Source organism: Staurois parvus, unplaced genomic scaffold (assembly GCF_062004578.1).
Source record: "Staurois parvus isolate SC_StPar_1 unplaced genomic scaffold, SC_StPar_1.0 ptg002872l, whole genome shotgun sequence".
NCBI classification, from domain to species: domain Eukaryota; kingdom Metazoa; phylum Chordata; class Amphibia; order Anura; family Ranidae; genus Staurois; species Staurois parvus.
The window spans coordinates 115,454-136,375 of NW_028320668.1; the positions used below are offsets into that span (position 1 = coordinate 115,454).

The 20,922-nt window shown below is 38.9% G+C and overlaps 1 protein-coding gene across 1 annotated transcript in view; it reads left to right on the forward strand.

The window, feature by feature from the left end:
- LOC149428993 (serine protease HTRA1-like) overlaps positions 1–20,922 on the forward strand; it is a 45,805-nt gene that overhangs the window by 7,173 nt on the left and 17,710 nt on the right. The window contains exons 3-5 of the mRNA XM_089666855.1: positions 1,892–1,991; positions 3,780–3,987; positions 17,508–17,702. Coding sequence (XP_089522981.1) covers positions 1,892–1,991; positions 3,780–3,987; positions 17,508–17,702 — 503 coding nt within the window. The remainder of the gene's footprint in view (positions 1–1,891; positions 1,992–3,779; positions 3,988–17,507; positions 17,703–20,922) is intronic.

Here is a 20,922-nt window from a genome sequence, read left to right on the forward strand (position 1 = left end):
CATGAGACAGTTTCTCATGGGTTTTGCCAAACTGGGTTCACACCAAACCCAGCTCATCCCTACTCCTAACTTTCTATATTTGCTGACAACTCTGCTTTTGCTGCACTGAGATCCCAAGAAGTGTTGTCAGCTTTGCCTAAGTTATTTTCTTAAGTACTACACTTCCCCTTTTCCTTGTGTTACAGAGTTGTGGAGAGGGGAAGGTCTTATGTATTCCAGAAGAGAGAAATGGACAAGAAAGATAATGCTGCTTAGGATTTCAATAGAGGCACTGTGTTGTCAGCTCAAAGAGATAGTAACAGGAACTCAAGCCAAACATTTTGTTTGCTATGTACAGAGTGGGGATGGGTTCTTAGAGCTGTCGTGCCCCCATTGGGAAGAATTACCCTCACTTTCTGTCCAAGTGACAGGGTGTCACAAGGACAAGAATTGGTCAGGCATCTCTCTGACTGGAACACAGAATGCAAAAAAAGGAAATTTGTTTAGCAGAATGGGAAAGGATTAGAAAAGCTACCAGGTTTCTTATTGTGCTATGTCTTTTCTTGTCCAGTGACACCTATACCCTCTCAAATCTTGTCCTGATGTCAGGAGAACAAGAAGTAAAGGGAAACTACTCAATAAAGCTATAGACAGGAATAAAAACTTAACAGAGGTTGTGACTATTAGTCATTATATTAAAAACTTAAGAAACCTCTCCCTATGCTTGTGATCAAGCCAACAGTGGTGAAACACATCAAGGAAGGTTGGTTTTGGGTGGAGACCACAATGTATGCAGTCTTTTTTGACAAATTAAACACAAAAAGAAGAACCAAGTTTTGGATTATTGCTTATATCTTTTACTTAAAAAACTGAGCTCGAATTAGCCTTTCAATAGAATGTTTTTACCTGTTTTTTGTAGTTATACTTCTACAAGCTTTTTGCCCCACAGTGAAATGTTCAGATTTGACATGTTTTCTTGGACAGTGTGTCTACAGCTGTTTTCAGTTACCTTCATCTGTCTTCAAAATGTTCACACGATGTTCCATGTGTCTACAAAGCAACAAGCAAAACCTAAGTTTATCCCAGTGGACACAACACATAAAGTTAATAAAGGGTCAGTCCACCCAAAAGTGATACTGAAGTAATTGGTGGAACCTGGTAGGTTGAGTCAGCTCTTAGCTTTTTTTTTTGCTTGGACAACCCAACAGTGAGATCTTCCAGCCATAATTCTTGCCTGTATTCTGGATGTTATTGCTCAACTTTACATGTTCAGCACCTCTAGTTACATTCCCTGTAATATAAAATTATTATGTAATCTAACAGGGAGAGTGGGAATCCCTCACAATGATGACAGGAGGTCTTTAGACTCTGGAACTCAAGCTTGGCTATTTTACCAGTAAAGTCCCAAAGGGGTATGAAAAATATCTGGTAGTTTAAATTTCCCACATCTACCCAAAACTGAAATTTTGTTTGGTGTACTGACCTTTTTAACACACTATACAGGGACATGAGAAGTAATACATTTTCTTTACATATTTATTTATTTTTTTATTTTATTTTGTGCCTTACAGTGTAAAAATTGCCAGAACAGTGGAGTTGCCCTTTAAGCACTAACATGGAGCACTGGTCAGTTTAATTTGTAGTCATTATTATGTCTTGTTTCAGTTCCAATTAAAACAAATGCTTGGATAAAATTCCTATTTGAAGATAAGGGCAATATAACAGCTTTAAAAACACAAATGGAAACTGGCAGCCAACAGTACAGCCTGGGAATATATTTCTGGCACTTATTCAAGATCCAGATTGATATGTTATCCTATTTTCACTTTTGCTGTTAGTGAATACTACCTCCTGTTTATTAATGTATAATACTCATTTATATAGCATTTGTTCACTTTTGTTCTTGTTACAGGTCAGAAGGATCCAGACAGCCCTCGCTATAAGTATAACTTCATCGCTGATGTGGTGGAGAAGATTGCACCAGCTGTTGTGCATATTGAGCTGTACCGCATGTAAATCTCAGCCACGTCATGTTATATAACATAGTTCAAATGGGGTTGGACTAACTTTTGTCATACAGGATGCATTGGTTTAGTAACCATATGGAAAAAGTTAACCTAACAATGTACAGTATATCTTGTGTTTAAATAGTGCCTGTTTTGTGCAGTACACACACTTTTGTGTGTGTTTATAAAAACAATGGACAGTATAGCTATTCATCCTGTGAAACTGCATGTCCATTCTTTCTGTGTGTATGAAGACAGAATTGAAAGTTATTAGGCATTTTTTTTCTCAAGGTTTAATGTTATTTATTTATACAGAATAGTGTGAATCAGGAAAATACTGCATTATGGTCACTAGATGGATCTGATAATCAGAGGAAATAAATACTTATTTATAAATAATAATAAATAAATAATACATATTTACTATGATCATCTCCTCAATCTAAAAGTGGCAATACAATATTTTTCTGAACCACTCTGTGTTTGTTGAATAAATAACATTCAACCTGGAGAGAAAATAACTTACGATTTTGCCCCCATTCACTCAGAAGGACTGTACACAGGATAAATACAGTAGCTCTGCAAAGTGATTTATTATATGATATGCAGAGTTTTGTCTATATGCTATTATTGCACTTATATGCTTTAATAATTGCACTTATATGTGCTAATGATTGTTTTTTTTTTTATTACATTGGTTTATAGATAGTGGTACTTTTACCTTAATCATTACTTCAACTTTCAGTTAAATTTTAATTTACAGGTTAACATGGTCCCAAATAATAGAAATAAAAAGGCATAATAGGATAAACTTTAAAAATCACTGTAGGAATATAGACTGTTGTAGAAAGCTGTATACATATTTGGTAGATAGGTTCAATAGTTATACACACTTTAAGGGGTATTTATGAAAAACAAGGGTAGATGAAAAAGGTTTGTTTTTTTAAAGTGATAGCAAATATCAAAATGAATTGAACAACACTGCTACATATGGCAAAGAACAATGTGCCCACCACAGCCAATCTAAAATAATTTCTCCTAGTTCCGGCTACCCTATTTTTAAAGCAGGTGAACTCTGGTTGATTGTTTCACTTAATTGCACTTTACAGTTGCATACATTTTAATATATTCTTTATTACATTTTTTTGCAACACCTCCAATTTTGGGCCTCTTGGCTTCAATTTATGGTCACTTGGCTAGAATTTGTGATGGGCTTGTATTTTAAACATGATAAAATGTAAAAAAAAAACAACCTGGCAGGTCCCAAGGAGCTTCTTCTAATAATTACTCTATTTACAGCTCACTGTACAATAGCATAAACAGTAATCTGGCATGTAAGAAATAGTAAAGGAATGAGGAATATGGCATAGTTCACATTTTTGGTAACCACTTTATTTGACAAAATTATTTCCATTGATAACAATAAAATGGAATAAACAGTTATTTGGCCAGAAAGAAAATTGTTTTGTTTCCCTAGTGGTCAGTGGAAAGTGGTCATTGGGAGGAGGGCTCTCTTGCACTGTTGATCAGTGAGAGAAGGGCCTTATGAAGGTCAATGGGAAGAATGCTCCTTAAATTGGTAGTTAGTTGAAAGAATGCTATCTTTCAAAAAAAAAAAGAAGTGTCAGTGGTAACTTATATGAAAGGCAGAGACACCTAATTGCTCAAGGAACGTTTGTGGCCTCTGGAGAACCCTAGAGTTCCATGGAACACCGGATGAAAAAGGCTTTTGTAATATGTTACTTGTGCATTGTCTTGGGATTCTACCGTCTTACAACCATTTCTTGTGTCCAGGTTCTCTTTCTTTGGAAAGCGTGACATCCCCTCAGCCAGCGGATCAGGTTTCATTGTCTCAGAAGATGGGTTGATTCTTACCAATGCCCACGTGGTGACAAACAAGCAAAGGCTGAAAGTGGAGAGGAGTGATGGGTCCACATACGATGCAAAAATAATAGATGTAGATGAAAAAGCTGATATTGCCCTCATTAAAATCAAGCCAAAGGTATTGCACATCTTTTGTACTCTTCTACACTGTAAACTTTGAACTTACCTTCAGCTGGCACCATACATTTCAGGGTCACTGGGTATCTGGCTCAACAGAGCCTCCTCCCTCTGCCGAGGAGGTTCAGTGCAAACATTTATGGCTATAAGAGATTGCAACTCTGTTACAAATGTCAAGTTTGCAATCTGCAGAATTTAATTATTACTAATAAGTCAATGGTAAATATGAAACATGCTCTGTAAATACATCTGATATAAGCATGCATCTTTGCTTACTCTTAGTTGGTAGAGCTTTCTGTTGTTAGACGCATTGGTCAATATGTGAACATTGCATATTTTTAGAGTTACATGCTTTGACAGGTCTGAACAGCAGTGATACCTACATCTGCTCCAGGATGGCAGATGCTTTCAATACGTGACTGATGCTGGCTATATACAGTATTGGCACTTTTGGAAGCTTTCCATCAGCTGTTGAATAAAGACTTGATTGAGTAGAACTGAATAGCCCACAGCAAAGGTTTGATTGTTTTTCCTGATTTTGGTAGATTAAAGTGACTCTGCAATGAGAAAAATATGCCAACTAGTATTGCTTGCCTTCTTTTGAAAATGCTTCTTGCCTGACTGTGTCTAGCTGCAATGGTTTTGAGTCACAGACTTGGAAATGCATGCTATAAATGAGTGTCAGAAAACTCTCAGAATTCCTTATTTTGATATTTGTTCCTGGTCAGAGACCCAGAAAGTAAAGAAACTAAATCATCAACTTCACAGTTAGGGAACCAATATTCTTAAATGAGAGATCACCAATGGAAGCCCCATACGTTTTTACATTAAATTCAATTTAGGTGAATAAAACTGTGGTGCAAATTGACCAACATGCTTTTCAACTGTTTTTTTTGGTGTTTTAAAGTGACTTACACCACAATTGTTTGGATACAGAATTCAGAATGCTTGGGAAGCAATTAAAATAAGTGAGTTGAAGGGTGAAGGAAAGCTTTAAAAATTGCCCAATTATGCCAAGCATTTTATTTACTGTTACTGAGTGCTAATTTTTCATGGTGTAAGGGAAATACCTATTAATAATAAGTGATAGTGAGCTAAAATAAAATGCTTAGACTTGTTCTGTGCAATGGTAAATACTCCAGTAACACATCATTGTCGCTGTGGAAGCTGAATAAATGCCTGACAGGAGAATTCTGTGACAGTCTGTAGACAATAGAGCTCTGTAACTAAATGACCACATAGTCATTTGACTGTGCTGATAACTACATGCTCGTATTTACCAAATGTTTCTGCATATACCACCTATGGGTCTATGTTTTCTAATTAGAGAGAACTGACAATACAGATACTGTAGGTAGATAACAGCCCTGGGTCACTGCTGCTCTTATGGCTAAAAGCCAGTGCTGAAGGGTAGAATGGGTCAACTTCTGTGTTGTGCAATGGATGTATAGATATCAGTGTGGTAATTAGATATATGCAGTAAATGAAAACAACTGAGTACACGTATTGGTGATTTTCTTACTGAAAAAAGCTCTGCTGGTAACAAACTTACACAGGACATATTTCTCTAAATTCTGCTACACCATTAGAATATGTCTGCTGAATGTGAAAATGAAGTACTCTGATAGTCGGTATTTAGGGAAGCTGGTCATACACTTTACAGTTTGATTGTACAAACTTTGTTACAATCTCTTTTTGATTTATCAAAACTATGTAATGTGAGGGCCTACAATTTTTATTTTGTAAATAATCAGGCAGGCTCCACTAAATTTGATGGTGAATCTAATGGAAATTCTACGGGTCAGACAGTAATATGTATTGCTGGTTTTACATTCCTGTTGGCATGCAGCAAGGACTCCAGACAACTAACAATAATTCTTTTCTAACATGAATTCTTTTGACTCCCTCTTTTGCATGCATTAAATATTTGAAATCTATTCTAGTCAGAGGAATCTGAAGGCCAATCCAAAGCATTCATCTTAAACTTCTTGAGGCAGTTCATAGTTTATTTGTGTTTTGGATTATTATTATGATTATTATGTGGAACTACACTATATCTTCTCTTTTCAGGTTCAGTTTTATCACTGATTGCAGGACATTCATTGATACTTAGTAGTTTCAATTCTTCCCTCTATCTATACAGTAATAAATGTGCCATTGCGTGTCACACATCTCTAAGTCACAATAGATTGACTCCAGGGCTTAACTATTGGCAAAGTGTTCTTTTCTTCAAATTCTTCTTTTGTCCTCCAAATCCACACTTGACAATTAAAGCCTTAGGTCTGATTTTCTTTCATCAGGCCACAGCACTTGGCTTTAAAATACCTCTGGCTTATCAAGGCTTTGTATTGCATATTTCATATATCATGTTGCTACATTTGTTTCAAGATAATCTGTCAAAAAGTTTTAGTGGATTCATTAAACCAAAAAAAAAAAAACCCGTATTTTGAAAATTTGCTTTAAAATGTTTAAGGTGTTAAAAGCCAGAGAGATGTGTTGATTGGTCAAGACATCGATCAATACATTGATCAAGAGGGTTTCAAACCTTTTACATATCTATTCACGTCTTGGACAATTAACATTTGCCTTGACATGATACATGAAACATGGTAGAGTTAAGGTGTAAGTACAGCTGGTAAAGCCATTTTTGTTTTTTTTAGTTTTGGATAAAGTAAGGTTTCAAACCCTTGTCAGTTTGTTTACTGTCTGTGTACCATTGGTGAAACTTCCCTTCATTTTTTGTCACAGAGAAGCAACAAGGAGTTATGAGAAATCTCCCAAGATGAGGGATTCCCTTTCTTAGACAGCTCTCCCTGGAACAGGGATGAATGGAAGATTTCCCCTTAGCTCTTGTACTGGCAACAACTACAAAATTTTGGATGTCCCCTCACCTACTTTCTTGTGGTCACCAGGGCAAACAAAGTGGTTTTAACTAATCCATTCTTTGTCCTTCACAATTAACCTAGAAGCCCTGCAACCTGTTCTTCAAATGGCTTTCTATTTCATCAAATATGCAAAAAAAGGGGTTGATATTAACGGGAAAGAGAAACAATCCTTGATTGGTAATGTACTTTTACCAAATCTGCAAACTGAGAGATGGCAAGTACTATTTTGTTGCTTAGAAATACAAGTGGCTAATTAAAGGCAAAACTCTATCTATGCTTTAGTGTTGGGTGACGTGCTGTCTTAGATCGAGTCAGCTAAGCATTTCACAGTAGACCCAAATGTAGCAAAACCCTTAACAATCTTTTATTTGTTACATCTTCCTGATGTGATCCTTGACAGTCTCTAGTGTTGAGATGGGTCACCATATGGTGGAACAGTGATAACCATTGATTCCGATCTCCAATTCAGACTGGATGTGGCTACTAGGGAGATCAGATAACCCTCGAATGTGTATTGAAATATCCTTGTTTGCTTTCTTTGCCAGCCAACTTTGAGGTGCTTACACCCTGACTGTATGACAGCACTCTTTTTTGATCTACCCAGAATAGGCTGCTGGGGCAAAGGGAGAGGAATGACATGTCATAAGTAGGCTCTAACAGCCAGGGGGAGAAGATCACATATTTTTTTATGACCACTTTTTTGGTAGTTCAGAGACCTTTTTGGAAGTTGGCAAGGTTAAGAGACCTTTTTGGAAGTTGGCAAAGTTAAAAGGTACACCCAAAGCCTAATTTATAACTTTAGTCTTAGAAGTGCCCATCATGGCACACTGACTAATACCAGAGGAACCTAGAATATACTAATAGGAGAGGCTGACACTATTTTTTCCAACTGTAAGAGGTTTGTATAAATTTATTGACACTCAGCATCAGAGTCTTACAACATGCCACACAATAAATATCTAATTTAGACTCTATATTGCACTTACCCTGGATCTGACATTTTGATGAAGCAGTCTTGGCCTAGGCGGCCACATTTGCCAGGGCAGTACTTTGGAGGTAGTTAAAGGTTCAGTACTGTGTTTCTAAATTCTTGCTTAAATACGCCACCTTTCTTCATGCATATGTCAGATCTGTTCACAGCAGTCTTGTCTGTGGCCATAAATTACTGCCAAAGAACATCAGTATATCCAATTGAAAATGCTAATAAATCCCGCAGCTCACATAGTAAATTTAAGACCTGTGGCATCAACTATAAAACATTATCCACATTTCAAAGCATTTCTGTTTTACAGGAATATATCAAGTGATATTTATTTATTTATTTCAGGTACTTGTATAGCGCGGCCAGTTTACGCAGCGCTGTACATATATATATTGTACATTCATATCAGTCCCTTACCCTCATCCTGTTAACGTAAACTTTACCTGTAATGCAGCACTGTAAAATAGATAGGACTCCAAAATCTCACTCAAAACTTATACCATTATTCACATATACTTAAAAAATGTTTTTGATCAGTAAATTGTTTAGTAGGCTGTTTAAAGAACATTTAATTTCTAAAAAAATAAACATGTACAAAGTACGTCCAACCATAGTACAAAGCATGAGAAATTTTCCTGCTGCACAATTATGTTATATATTGTAACAAATACAGAGATGGCATAGTCTTAAAGAGAAGTAGCAAAATTAAGCAGTTTCAACCACTGATTTTTGGAAAAGGGATAAGATAAAACACAGTACTGACTATAGCAATCATGCCCACAGAGATGGACGCGGTTCAACCATTTTGGCTCCAATCTCCATCTTGGCAAAGGATCCTCCGTATTGTACAAACATATCCCCCTCATTCACATTCTTCCTCTCTGTTCAGCCACAGTGACATATGGCCTGTGTGTTGGCAGTGTCACAGGAGGCCAGAGCACAGCAGGGAGCCCCGAGCTATAATACCCTCAAGGAAGCTGGGGCCTCCCTGTCCAAAGAACCTGTGCAATCTAGCACATCGTAAAAAGATCACCCAAGCCTTCCCCTGAGTTCGAACACATTCCAGAGGAGTAGAGACTAGCTAACACTTTTAAAATCCATTTTTCCCCTATATCCCCTTACATAAAATACAGGCCTCTTCAGATTGCCCACGAGAAAACAAACAGTTTGATAGGTCACACTCCCTGACTGGAATACCTAGAAAAGCAGAAAATTACATCTCTTGAACCCTTCAAATATGTATTTCATATTTCATATCTAACCATTCCTCAGATGCGTCTGCATAGTAATCTACCCACGGGTGGAATGTCCCTTGTGCATAGGAAAAGTTATGAGCCAAAATATGAACTATGAGAGATTTTGCCTCTAGTTTAGGTCTACGCACAGACCTTCCCTCCCTAAATGAAGCATTGGTCCTTGGCTTTAGAGCCACCCCCTGCTGGGGGACTACAAAATGGGCTGTCAGGCCTAAGAGAGTAAGTTGAAGAATTCTCCCTTTTAACATCAGAACCAACTTGGGAGACGTGCCCTTTCACTCTGAAACTTGATCTGCTTAACCCAAGGCTGATTGGCAAGTACTTTAACCCTTTAACCTCCTTTCTGTTACCTCTTTTACTGTGCTGTTGTTCTCTGTATATTTATATTTATATTGGTTACATCTTTTTTCTGTAAATTTTTATTGCACCCTTTTGACCTTTTAGTAATAAATCTTTCTTTCTGAAAGTGTTGAACTGTTTCTAAAGCTCCTTAATGCAATTTACGAATTCCTGCCTCTAAAAGAGTGCTACCGTGTTTGTTTAACCCTCTGTATAACCTGTCTGCAGTGACAGCGCTATACAGATGATTATCTCAACCATTGTAGTGTTATTGCTGGTATTGCCGAGTTTCCTCTTTCTCTGTACAAAAAGGAGGTGGTGGCAGTGTGAAGGTTTAATGGCATTCAGGTTGCCGGTACATCGATTGGAGGTCCAGTGAGCTGGGAAATCATTGTGCAGGGTGCAGCTAGGCGTGGCATTGTTATGCACGTGACATCACGGTTTAGATTGGCTAGTCCTTCGGTCACGAGTTTGGTGAGAAGTTCAGGGGTCTGACGCCGCGATCATCACACTGACCCTTTAAAAAGGGAGGGGATAGGAAAGAAATAAATGTTGCCACACCAAGTCTGGGTCTTTCTTCCTCACTCCCAGAGGAGGGTTAAAGATAAAAAGAGGGGAAGACCAGAAAAAAAGGGGAAAAAGTGAGGGGTGTGTGTGTTTGTGTTTTTTCCATAAAAGCTTTATTAAAGAACAAGATTGTTGCAAGTAATATAAAAATAAGCACATGTATTGAAATGACACGGTGCATAGTAACATTTTAAGAAGCTGTTTTTGGGTCATTGGTAGGAGATGGGACGAGCCCAGGAATCCAAAAATGTGAAATTGTCCAACCTGGAAATAGGCCTAGAAAGGTATTGAGAAATCAGGGGATGAGGTAGGCACCGCTGTCCTGTCTAAGAAACATCCCCGGTCAAAGAAGTGATTGGTGCACATATTGGGTTTGGGCCACATATCATCCAAAAACCATCCCAAAAGTCCAGAGAGGAAGTCTGGGTTCAAGCGGAGAGGCATAAGTGAGCCCTTCTGCGAGGAGGCAGCAAACTGTTTGCACGCTAGGGTAAAAACCCGGAGCATAGGGCCGATAATAGGATGGGTCTTGATCAGACGATAAGCCGCAGAGGAGGGGAGGCATGGGATAGTATCCAGCAGAATGGGAGAATACAGCTGCTTTATGGTTACCCATGCTTCACCCGTTGGTGAATTGACCAATTGACCACTCTGTTCAGATAGCAGGCCCAATAGTATTTCTTAAGACCAGGAAGGCCAATGCCACCTCTGAGCTTAAGAAGGGATAAGAGAGCATGTCCTAACAATGGGACTTCCTTTGCCATAAGAAAATAAGCATGATATTGCACAGAGACGAAAAGAAAGAAGCCCAAATGGAGATAGGATAGGATCAGTCTGAAACAAATACAACAGGCGTTATAAAATCTTCATTTTGAGAACGGATGCCCTGCCAACCCAGAGTAACAGGGTTTACCCCAGTGTTGAAGATCCTGAGTAATTCTAGATACACAAGAAAGGAAATTCCAACTGTTGGACAAATCATTCGATAGCTGGATCCCTATGTAGGTATAGCGTCCTTCCACCCACAAAAATTGAAATGGGCGAAAGCCCCCAGTAGGGCAGGTAGAGAAGTGCGGGGAGCAGACAGGAACAATAAGACGTCATCCGCAAATGTGGCCAATTTAAGCTCACTTCCCCTCATAGAGATTCCTTTAATCAGAGGATTTGCCCTTATCTGCCTAAGGAAAGGCTCCAAGGTGATAATAAACAAGATGGGTGAAAGGTGAAACACCGGTGACGCGTACCATTGTAAATTCAAAAAATGTCTGATCAGTGGTGTATTTTGGTTTTGTGCTGCCCCCCTGAAAAATGGCACCATAGGCAAACACCTTGTTTGCCATGCGGTAAATACGCCCCTGTGTCTGACAGGTGGACCTTGGCTCTGACCCTAGCCTGAGGAGAAGCAAAGAGGGCCATAATCCAAGAGCAGCATTTGCCTTGTAGCCTAAGAAATGAAGAGCCAATTCCATGTAGTTCCAGGCCACCCTGTCAAACTCCTTTTCAGCGTCAAGGGAGAGGAAGAATCCCCACTGGCCTATCGTAGTCACTTGAGCTCTGAGTCTGCTGGGGCTGCTGACATTACATCCAAGATAGCAACGTCCAACAACAGTCTCAGGGCTTTTAGGTTTTTACACAAATAATGATTTACTGGTAAATAATATGCACCAAACAAGCTAAATGCACATATAATCTTATGTATTTTTAATTTTATTTTAAATTAATGATCTTGCAGCAGGGTTGTTTCAGTGACCTGGGGAGGAGTTGCATCCTCTCCGGCTCATTTGTGTGCTGAGAGGTGGAACCAGCTGCCAATCAGGCAACCTGATGGAATCTGACAATATTGTTGGGATCCTTCCAGTAGCTTTGGCTATACTTTTATTTTAAAGTCTAGTAAAGTGCAGACATATGGAAACACATTTCCATGTAATAATTTCCAGCATTTCCTTACATTTTTGTCATTATATAACGCGTATATTCCTGATACATGCATGGTTTATTCTTCATCTGTACAGTAAATTACTCCGTTTAAGTTTATAAATAAGTAGACAGATTTATTTCAACATGTGGGGACACAGCTGTGAATGATTCACTTTGACTCGTCATTCTTAGTTGATATCATTAAGCGGATGGATTTCAAGCATTTGCTTGTAAATAAAAACAATTCAAACTGGAGACGTGACTAGACCAGGAACACAATATCTGGCTGACACTCTAATACACTCTAATAAAAACCAAAATAAAAGTGAGCCATCATCAAAGAACCTCCCATGATAATGTTATTGACTTGTCTCGTACTGCAATAAATCAGGGCGGAAACTACAAAGGTCACCATTTTTTGATGTGTGAAATGACAGCTCTGTACTCCCATCCAGGTGTCGCGATTCTGATGAGATGACATGTTTAATGTTTCTAGTAATCCTTCTCTTTTTTAGATGTTTGATTGCTCATATGACTCATAGGCAGCTGTTTTTTGGCTGAGAGCAATGGCAGTTCATGGAGAATGAAGATTGACTGTGCGTCCTGAGCCTTGGCCTTGTGCTGTTACTTTTGCTTATAAGACTTAGGCAAAATGATGTGGCAAGCAGAGTTATGGGAACAATATGTGTCCTTTTTTTCAGATTCGTATTGCCAGGCAACATTGATGTGTTGAATAACAACACCTTTTTCTAATTAAACATTACTTTCAGACAATACTTTGATCACTAGGGCCTATTCACACTACAGCACTATTTTGCTGTATGAAAAAGGCATGCTAAGTAGAGATCACAGCTTTTCTATGTGGCTGGTTCACATCTATGAACTACAGTTTAATGTGAAAGACATTGATACAAACAATAAGATTTTTTGAAAATTTCAAAGCTGAGTTGAACTTTTCCAGAAAATAGCCTATGCATTCAAGGGGCCTCAGCATTATAAAATGATCATTAATGTTATTGTTTTACCCGTAGGCTATTTGGGTCCCCTCAGAAACCTGGCTGAAAAACTCCTAGTTAGCAACTCCCACATCTTGCATTGTTGATAGCATGCAAAAACCATTGTTTTTCATTCTTGCAATCCTGGGAGTGGGCATCCAGTGGTTTTCATGTCTTAGCAACAAGTCAGGACATGGATGTAGCTAACTAGAAATTTTTAAGCAGGCTTCTGAGGGTACCCAAATGTCCTACAGGTAAAACAATACAATTAATTATTTTACAAAGCTGAACAGATTTTTTAATATATACTGGGGGCTCTTGACTGCATAGGCTATTTTGTGGAAAAGGTGATGTTTTGCTTCTGCAAACTAAGCACTGAAAGTGTGATCTCTATAACTGGTCTAGTTGTGGTGAGATAGCTTAACTTACAGTCTCAGTAGCATGGCAGACAGTAAATCAATCCAAATGACATCTTGCAGATCATAGAAAGCTTTAATCCAAAACTTGTGCAGACTATAACAGATGAACATCAGATAGGTAAAAAAATCAGTGTGTTAGCAGAATGCAGTACATGTGGTGAATGGAGGCTAAAGCATGAAGAAGGGTGCGACTAACTACATAGAGTTACCCCTAGCCACGAAATGAGATAAGGACAAAATTATTTAAAGGCAAAACAAACAGCAATGCATGTGTTATATGATAGGTGACCTTAACGTTAAAGATACTGCAAAATCATAAACTCAATATAATGTAGTATTTAATATTATTTGATTAAAATCTGCAAGCTAAAACAGGCTGGTACAAGTTACAGTCTTATATTGCTCATACACCCCATCCATATGAGTAACCCCATTATAATACACTCACCAGCCACTTTATTAGGTACACCTTGCTAGTTCTGGGTTGGACCCCCTATTGCCTTCAGAACTGCCTTAGGGCAGTTCACACTACATGTGTTTCACTGTGCTTTTTTTCTGCATCCAAAATGCACAGAATGTAGATTATATGGTTGTCAATGCCATAGTTCACATCAGTGCTTGCAGTTCCAGTGCGTTCCGGATGCAAAAAAAAAAGCAGAACAGAATGCATTTTTCCTGCACAGAACTGGAACGCTGTAAAACTCATCAAAAACACATTGGAATGCACTGGAATGTACCAAAACACACCACAAACGCACTGGAATGCACATGCCCCTATTTAAATTGAAGAAAAAGAGAGGGAAAAAAATTAATTGGAATGCATCAAAAATGCACCAGAACGCGAAAAAAAGGCGTCAAAAATGCGCATGCAGAAATGCATCTGGAACACATCTGGACTGCGTTTCTATAGTGTGAACCAGACCTTAATTCTTTGTGGCATAGATTCAACAAAGTGTTGGAAACATTCCTTAGAGATTCTGTTTCAAATTGACATGAGTTACTGTTGCCTTTCTATCATCTTGAACCAGTCTGCTCATTCTCCTCTGACCTCTGACATCAAAAAGGCATTCTCTTCCACACAACTGCCGCTCACTGGATATATTCTCTTTTTAGGACCATTCTCTATAAACCTTAGAGATGGTTGTGTGTGAAAATCCCAGTAGATCAGCAGTTTTTGAAATACTCAGATCAGCCCATCTGGCACCAACAAACATGCCACGTTCAAAGTCACTTAAATCCCCTTTCTTCACCATTCTGATGCTCGATTTGAACTTCACCAGGTTATCTTCACTACATCCAGAAGCCTAAATGCTGCCATGTGATTGGCTGATGGGGCTATAGTAGACACTCTCGATGCATTTTTTGGCCATAAAAATTCTACTTCTTCAGGAAAACCAGAGGGTAACCATTCTTCATTTAGCAATGCAACAACACAGCAGCCAGATTAAAATATGTTTACCATGCCTTTTATGCACACAGATCCAGTCCCACAAGAGATGACTGAGCCTAAGAACCACAAGGGATGGGAATGTCACCACCAGGGGTGGACTGACAACTCATGGGGCCCCCCGGCAATAGGGGATCATGGGGCCCCTGTGTCCTTGCCCAAACTCAAAAAAGCCTATGAAAAAGGTACCAGGGGCATCTCATGAGGCCCCCTACTGACCCCGGGCCCTCGGGCAGTGCCCAAGTTTCCAAATGGTCAGTCTGCCCCTGGTCACCACTCACCCAGACAGTTATCTTCCATAGGCATAATATGGCAAGCAATAATAAGAGTTATAAAGTGCCCTCCTATTTCTCCTCAATTATGAAAAAGATTCCACCTAATAACAGTGTGCTAATCTGTATATATCGTACATAATGTTGCCTGTCCTAATATAGCCACTGAGTCATGTTGGACAACACCCGGGGATGCTTCTTTAAGGAATGCCTATTTACAATTCAGACTTCCCTGGCTTTTGAGGTCATAAAGATGGGCACAGTTGTCCCCAGTGGTTGGCTTATCTGTTAATTCCATGTGTATAGTAGTCTCAGATGTTGGGGGATTCCTTACCCGACAGGTGGTTCCCTTGGAAGTGAAATACAAAGTGAAACTTTATAGGCTCACTTACACCTACACGTGTGCATTACCACATCCGCACCATTCACAGGGAACAGTGTCAATCTAGCTTTTTAATATGTTACATATTTACAATACCTGATTAATATTTACTAACCTGAACTGAGATTGCTCTTAAAGTACACTTCAGATACTTAAAGTGGAACTTCACTCTCTCAATTAACATTGACTATTTTGAATCCTTATGCTGCTAGCAATAGTAAATAGATAGGATAGTATATGATATTTACTTGTTTTAAACAGTTGTTTTTCCATTTCTTTAGTTACTTACTGGTTTCAGTGTCTAGGCAAATGATGTCATCCATCTCAGGAGTCTGGAGGAGGTGTTTTCTCAGTTGAGGACACCCTCCTGCCTTTATGCCTGAGCTAAGGGCAAATGGATTCCAGGAAGTAAATGCTACATGAATCATCTGCCCTCACTCAAGATGGCCGCCGCCAGAAATGCTAGGGGATGTGTTCCTAAGTGATTTCTCAGCAAAATAAAGCTTGAAGACATGGATGAATGGGGGAGTTTGCTTTAAGTATTAAGCTAGACATGTGCAGAAAAGAAAAATTTGTTTCGTTTTGTTTAATTTCATTATATTACTAGTTTCCTTTCATAGATTTGATTTGGAATTTGTTTAGTTTAGTTTAGTTTATTAATTTTCTAACGAATTTCAAATTTTCAGAACAATTCTAATTCGAATCTACTGCTCCAAATTCTGTGGGAAAAATAGTTGGTTGTTAAGGAGAGGGTCGGGAAGCCGGCCTGTGCGTCCTTAACATCTGATGACTCATCAGCTGTCAGTGGATTTCCGCACTGACAGCTGAATGTAGACAAAAGAATGTCGACAATGAAAAATAAGGAATATAAAAAAGTGGCAGATGGCGCTGCTGTCAGATGGCGGGAGCCTTTGTTGGGTGTGTTTTAATAAAGGTCTTATTAAAAACTGATAATGTGTTTTTACTTACTTTTTTGGTGAATGAGTAGGGGTTCTATGTACCTCATACTCATTTACATGGGGGAGGATCTGGGGCCCCCTTGTTAAAGGGGGCCTCCAGATTCTGATAAGCCCCTAGCCCACAGACCCCCACAACCACAGCCCAGGGTTGTGAGGAAGGGTTGCGATTAACATGAGAATAAGGTGATTTGGAGGGGGCCCATGTTGAGGGCATGCGGCCTGGTATGGTTTGGGGAGGGTCTTGCTTGCTTTACCCCCTCCTTTCCTGACCTGCTGGGCTGCATGCTTGAATAAGGGTGTGGTATAGATTTTGGGGGAGACCCCACTTTTTTTTTTGGCATGGGGTTCCCCTTAAAATCCATGTCAGACCCCCACATTTTGTTCTTTATTTTTCATTGCTGACATTCTTTTGTTTACATTCAGGTGTCAGTCGGGAAACCCACTGACAGCTGATGAGCCATTGGTTGTTAAGGATGCAGCAGCCGACTTCCCGGCCCTCTCCTTAACAACCAGCTATTCTTCACACAATTCGGATTGGGCGATACGTTTTCGTACTGATCATTTGGAATTAGAAAACAAAGCAAAATGAATTTTATTGAGATTTGGATACATCCGAATTACAAAATAACCAAAAATTAGTTCAAATTTAAATACGAACTGAAACAACTTGTCCAACTTCAGCCCAGCAGCGAGTGGACCGATTGTACGTTACTACAGTATATTCATGAGAAAGTGTGTTTGCCACGCGTGTTCTAAAGCAAGTGCTTAGGAAGGCTACAGTTCTGCTGTTGTAGGAAAACTGATAACCTTAGTTTTTTTGCACTGCCCACTTTCCCTGAAATAATGTTGGTTTTCTAAGTTGCTTTAAGTTCTGCTTTAAATTTTGAGGACAAGCTTTAGAGTGTATCCCCTTCTTCAGTCATTTATCTCGTGTCAAGCAGATTCCTATTCATAGTTCAACAGTTTTCCTTTCCTGAGAATATTTTTTTTAATCCCTTTAAGAACCAAATCCTTCATGACTTCCATAGACAGGTATAGATGTGAGAAATTATGTCCCTCAGGTGTGCCATAATCATCTTCTTTGTGTTGCATTTTCTACAGGGGAAGCTGCCTGTGCTGCTATTGGGTCGATCAGAAGATCTCCGGCCTGGTGAGTTTGTTGTGGCAATTGGAAGTCCATTCTCTTTACAGAATACAGTCACAACAGGTATTGTGAGCACGGCACAACGTGGTGGGAAAGAACTGGGCTTGAGGAACTCTGATATGGAATACATCCAAACTGATGCTATCATAAATGTGAGTGCTTCATAGTTATTGAACCTCCTTAGCATTTGCCAAAGCATGCTAATTATGAGTCTGAAAATTATTTTTTCTTTTTTTTTTTAATATACTGTATGTTAGTGATTTTAATTGTAACTTGACAACTGGCATTGGCAGTAAGATAGATAGTAACAGATAGTAAGATAGATAGTAACAGGCTCCTATTTAAATAAACTGTTAACATATGGTAATAATATGGTAGAGACTCCATATAAGCGCAGGAGGAATTTGTTCTTATATGCAAATAAACTGCTTTCCCCTTCTTACACATTTGCATATCCACTTGCCGTGGTACACTCTGGCCAAACTCTCTGTCTGGAACTCACATGACACCTGCAATGTTCAGCCTTTTCCCATTTTTTTCCACAATATCTCATCATGTATTACCTCATTTAGTATGGCTTGTGTCCCGACTTGGCATTACCAGCACCAATGTCTTCCTCAGATCTTACCAACTCCATGGGCCCAATCTTATGTCTGATATAGCTGTAAATTCTGAGCTATGTTTTATGCAGAACACGTTTTTCAAGGAGTTTGTGTTTACCATGAGGAGATCATTGATTGTTCTAGCAGTTCAAGAGGTGAGAGCACCAAAGAACAATTTTACAAATTAAGTTTATCTTTTTTGTACTACCTGGATATCAGGACACAGCTACGGGGAAATTTAATAACGAAGAGACTGCAGGGGCTGTAAAGAGCAGTCACAAGTCTTGATTTTGTAATGTGCATCCTTCTTTCTCTGAAGGCAGCTGACCAATAGACTATATAATGCATTCCAAATTAAACTGACCCTGAGGCCTGATTCATGCCTCTGCAATTTTCAGTGTGTTTTCAGTTTAGCAGAAATGCACTACAGTCCATTTTACATAGTTTCCTTTGGGTCACCTTCACATCTGTGCATTTTTTTGGAAAGGGTCAGGGACTTTTTTCTTGCAGCATTTTCCATTTTTGGTTCCATAGACTTCAATGCAAACACATAAAAAATGCAGTGCTTTTGTTTTCAGAGTTTTTGCTGGGGTCTTCTGCAGGACAACAGACACCTCCCAAAAACGCAAAATACACCAAAAACAAATTAAAAATGTGTAAAAAACATGTGTGAAAAAAACACAAAGCATCAATCGCAACTTGCATAGGTGTGAAACAGGCCTCAAAACAGAAAAGGAGGTATACTGTCACAGTTCTAGGTATATATTGATCAGCAGAAGATTAAACTTGGAGAAAACTCACACTGTCCAGTGCCTTAATCCACTAAGGCTACTTAGCTGCAATGCTCCATTTGGAATCCCATGTTTTGGAATCCAATAATGGTATGTTTGTAAATAAAAAAAAGTCTGGTTGGTTTAAAATATGGTGTTAAAGGATAAATTCACATTTAAAAAAATAAATAAATGCACATCTTTTGCAGGTAAAGAAATGTGCATTTTTTGTATTAGGAGCCTGTAAAGCATTGCATTCACGATCTGCAGATTGCGGGTATAATGCAGGTCTCTTGCAGACTGTCAGTGTAAGTTGTCTGCTCTTACCTCATACGGGAAGACAGTTACACACTGACAGGATCAGCAGCAATGAACTACCTAGAGCCATCAACAGCGCCGTGGTAGTTCATTGAGAACTACAAGCCAACAGCTGCAAAGGCTGTCAGTACTTGTAGTTCATTCACTCACAGAATTTATAAATAAATGACGTCGACATGTGGGTGTAGCCCCAACATGGACACAATTATTTCAGATAGTGACAGCAGGTATGGGGAGAATATCCCCAACTTGCAGTCACAGGGAGTGGGGAGTGGGGGGATCAGGGAGCAACTGCAGGACTGGGAACATGTTACATGTGCCACCCTAAAAATGGGTGGCACATGTAACATGTTCCCAAAGGCGAACCTATTCTTTAAGCTTTTAAGATAATATCACATGGCTGATTACTAATCAATTAAACAATGGGAATGAGACAATACAGACCATTACCCTGACAGGTACTAAAGTCAATTGAATAGGAAAATGATGAACATTGGACTGCAGTCCATGGACTTTATAGGCACCACACCAATTGTTATAAAAAAATTTAAACTTTAAAAATTTTAAGTAAAACAATTTAAAAATAAAGTAAAAACAAATTAACCACATGACCTCTGGAAGATTTACCCCCCTTCCTGACCAGGCCATTTTTTGCTGTATGGCGCTATGTTACTTTAACTGACAATTGTGCGGTTATGCAAAGCTGTACGTAAATTAAATTCATTTAATTTTTTCCCCACAAATAGAGCTGTCTTTTGGTGGTATTTGTTCACCTCTGTTTTTTTTTTATTTTTTGTGCTATAAACCGAAAAAGACCAACAATTTTGAGAATAACACCCCAATATTTTTTACTTTCTGCTTCAAAACATATCCAATAAAAAATATAAAAAATCAAATTTCTTCATAAATTTAGGCCAATATGTATTCTGCTACAAAAAATCCCAATAAGCATACAAGATAGGTTTGTGCAAACGTTATTGCGTCTACAAACTAGGGTATATATACTGGAATTTTTAATTTTTTTTATATTAGTAATGGCTGTGATCAGCATCTTATAGCAGGACTGCGATATTGCAATGGACAATCTGACACTAACTGATACTAACTGACACTAAACCAGTGGCACTAATACAGTGATCAGTGCTAAAAATATACACTGTCACTGTACTAATACCACTGGCTGGGAAGGGGTTAAACATCTAGGGTGATCAAAGGGTTAAATGTGTGCCTAACCAGTGCCTAACCAGTGTTTATATGGGTACTATAATATAGTGTTTTTACTAAGAGGTGTGCTGGATTTTATTCCCTGCTTTGCAGGGAAACAAAATCCAGCACATCGCCACAGACAGGACACAGCTCGGCCTTGTTTGCATAGGCAGAGCTGTGTCCTGTCTCTCTCCTTACCCATCAGTGGGTACCGGTGATCAACCATTGGCCAGCACCCGCTGGTCAACTTCTGCTGTGACTAATGACAGCAGAAGCGGCCCGCTAGGGGTGCGTGTGCCCTACCAGGAAGTGCAGATTCATATATATATATATATATATATACTGTATACATTATCCTACATACAGCGGCTACCCTGTAGCAGTAAAGCGGCTATATAAGACATAGTAGCATCCTGCACCCTTAAGTCAATTATGGTGGTGGCCCCACACTCATGGAGGAAGTATCCAATATTCAG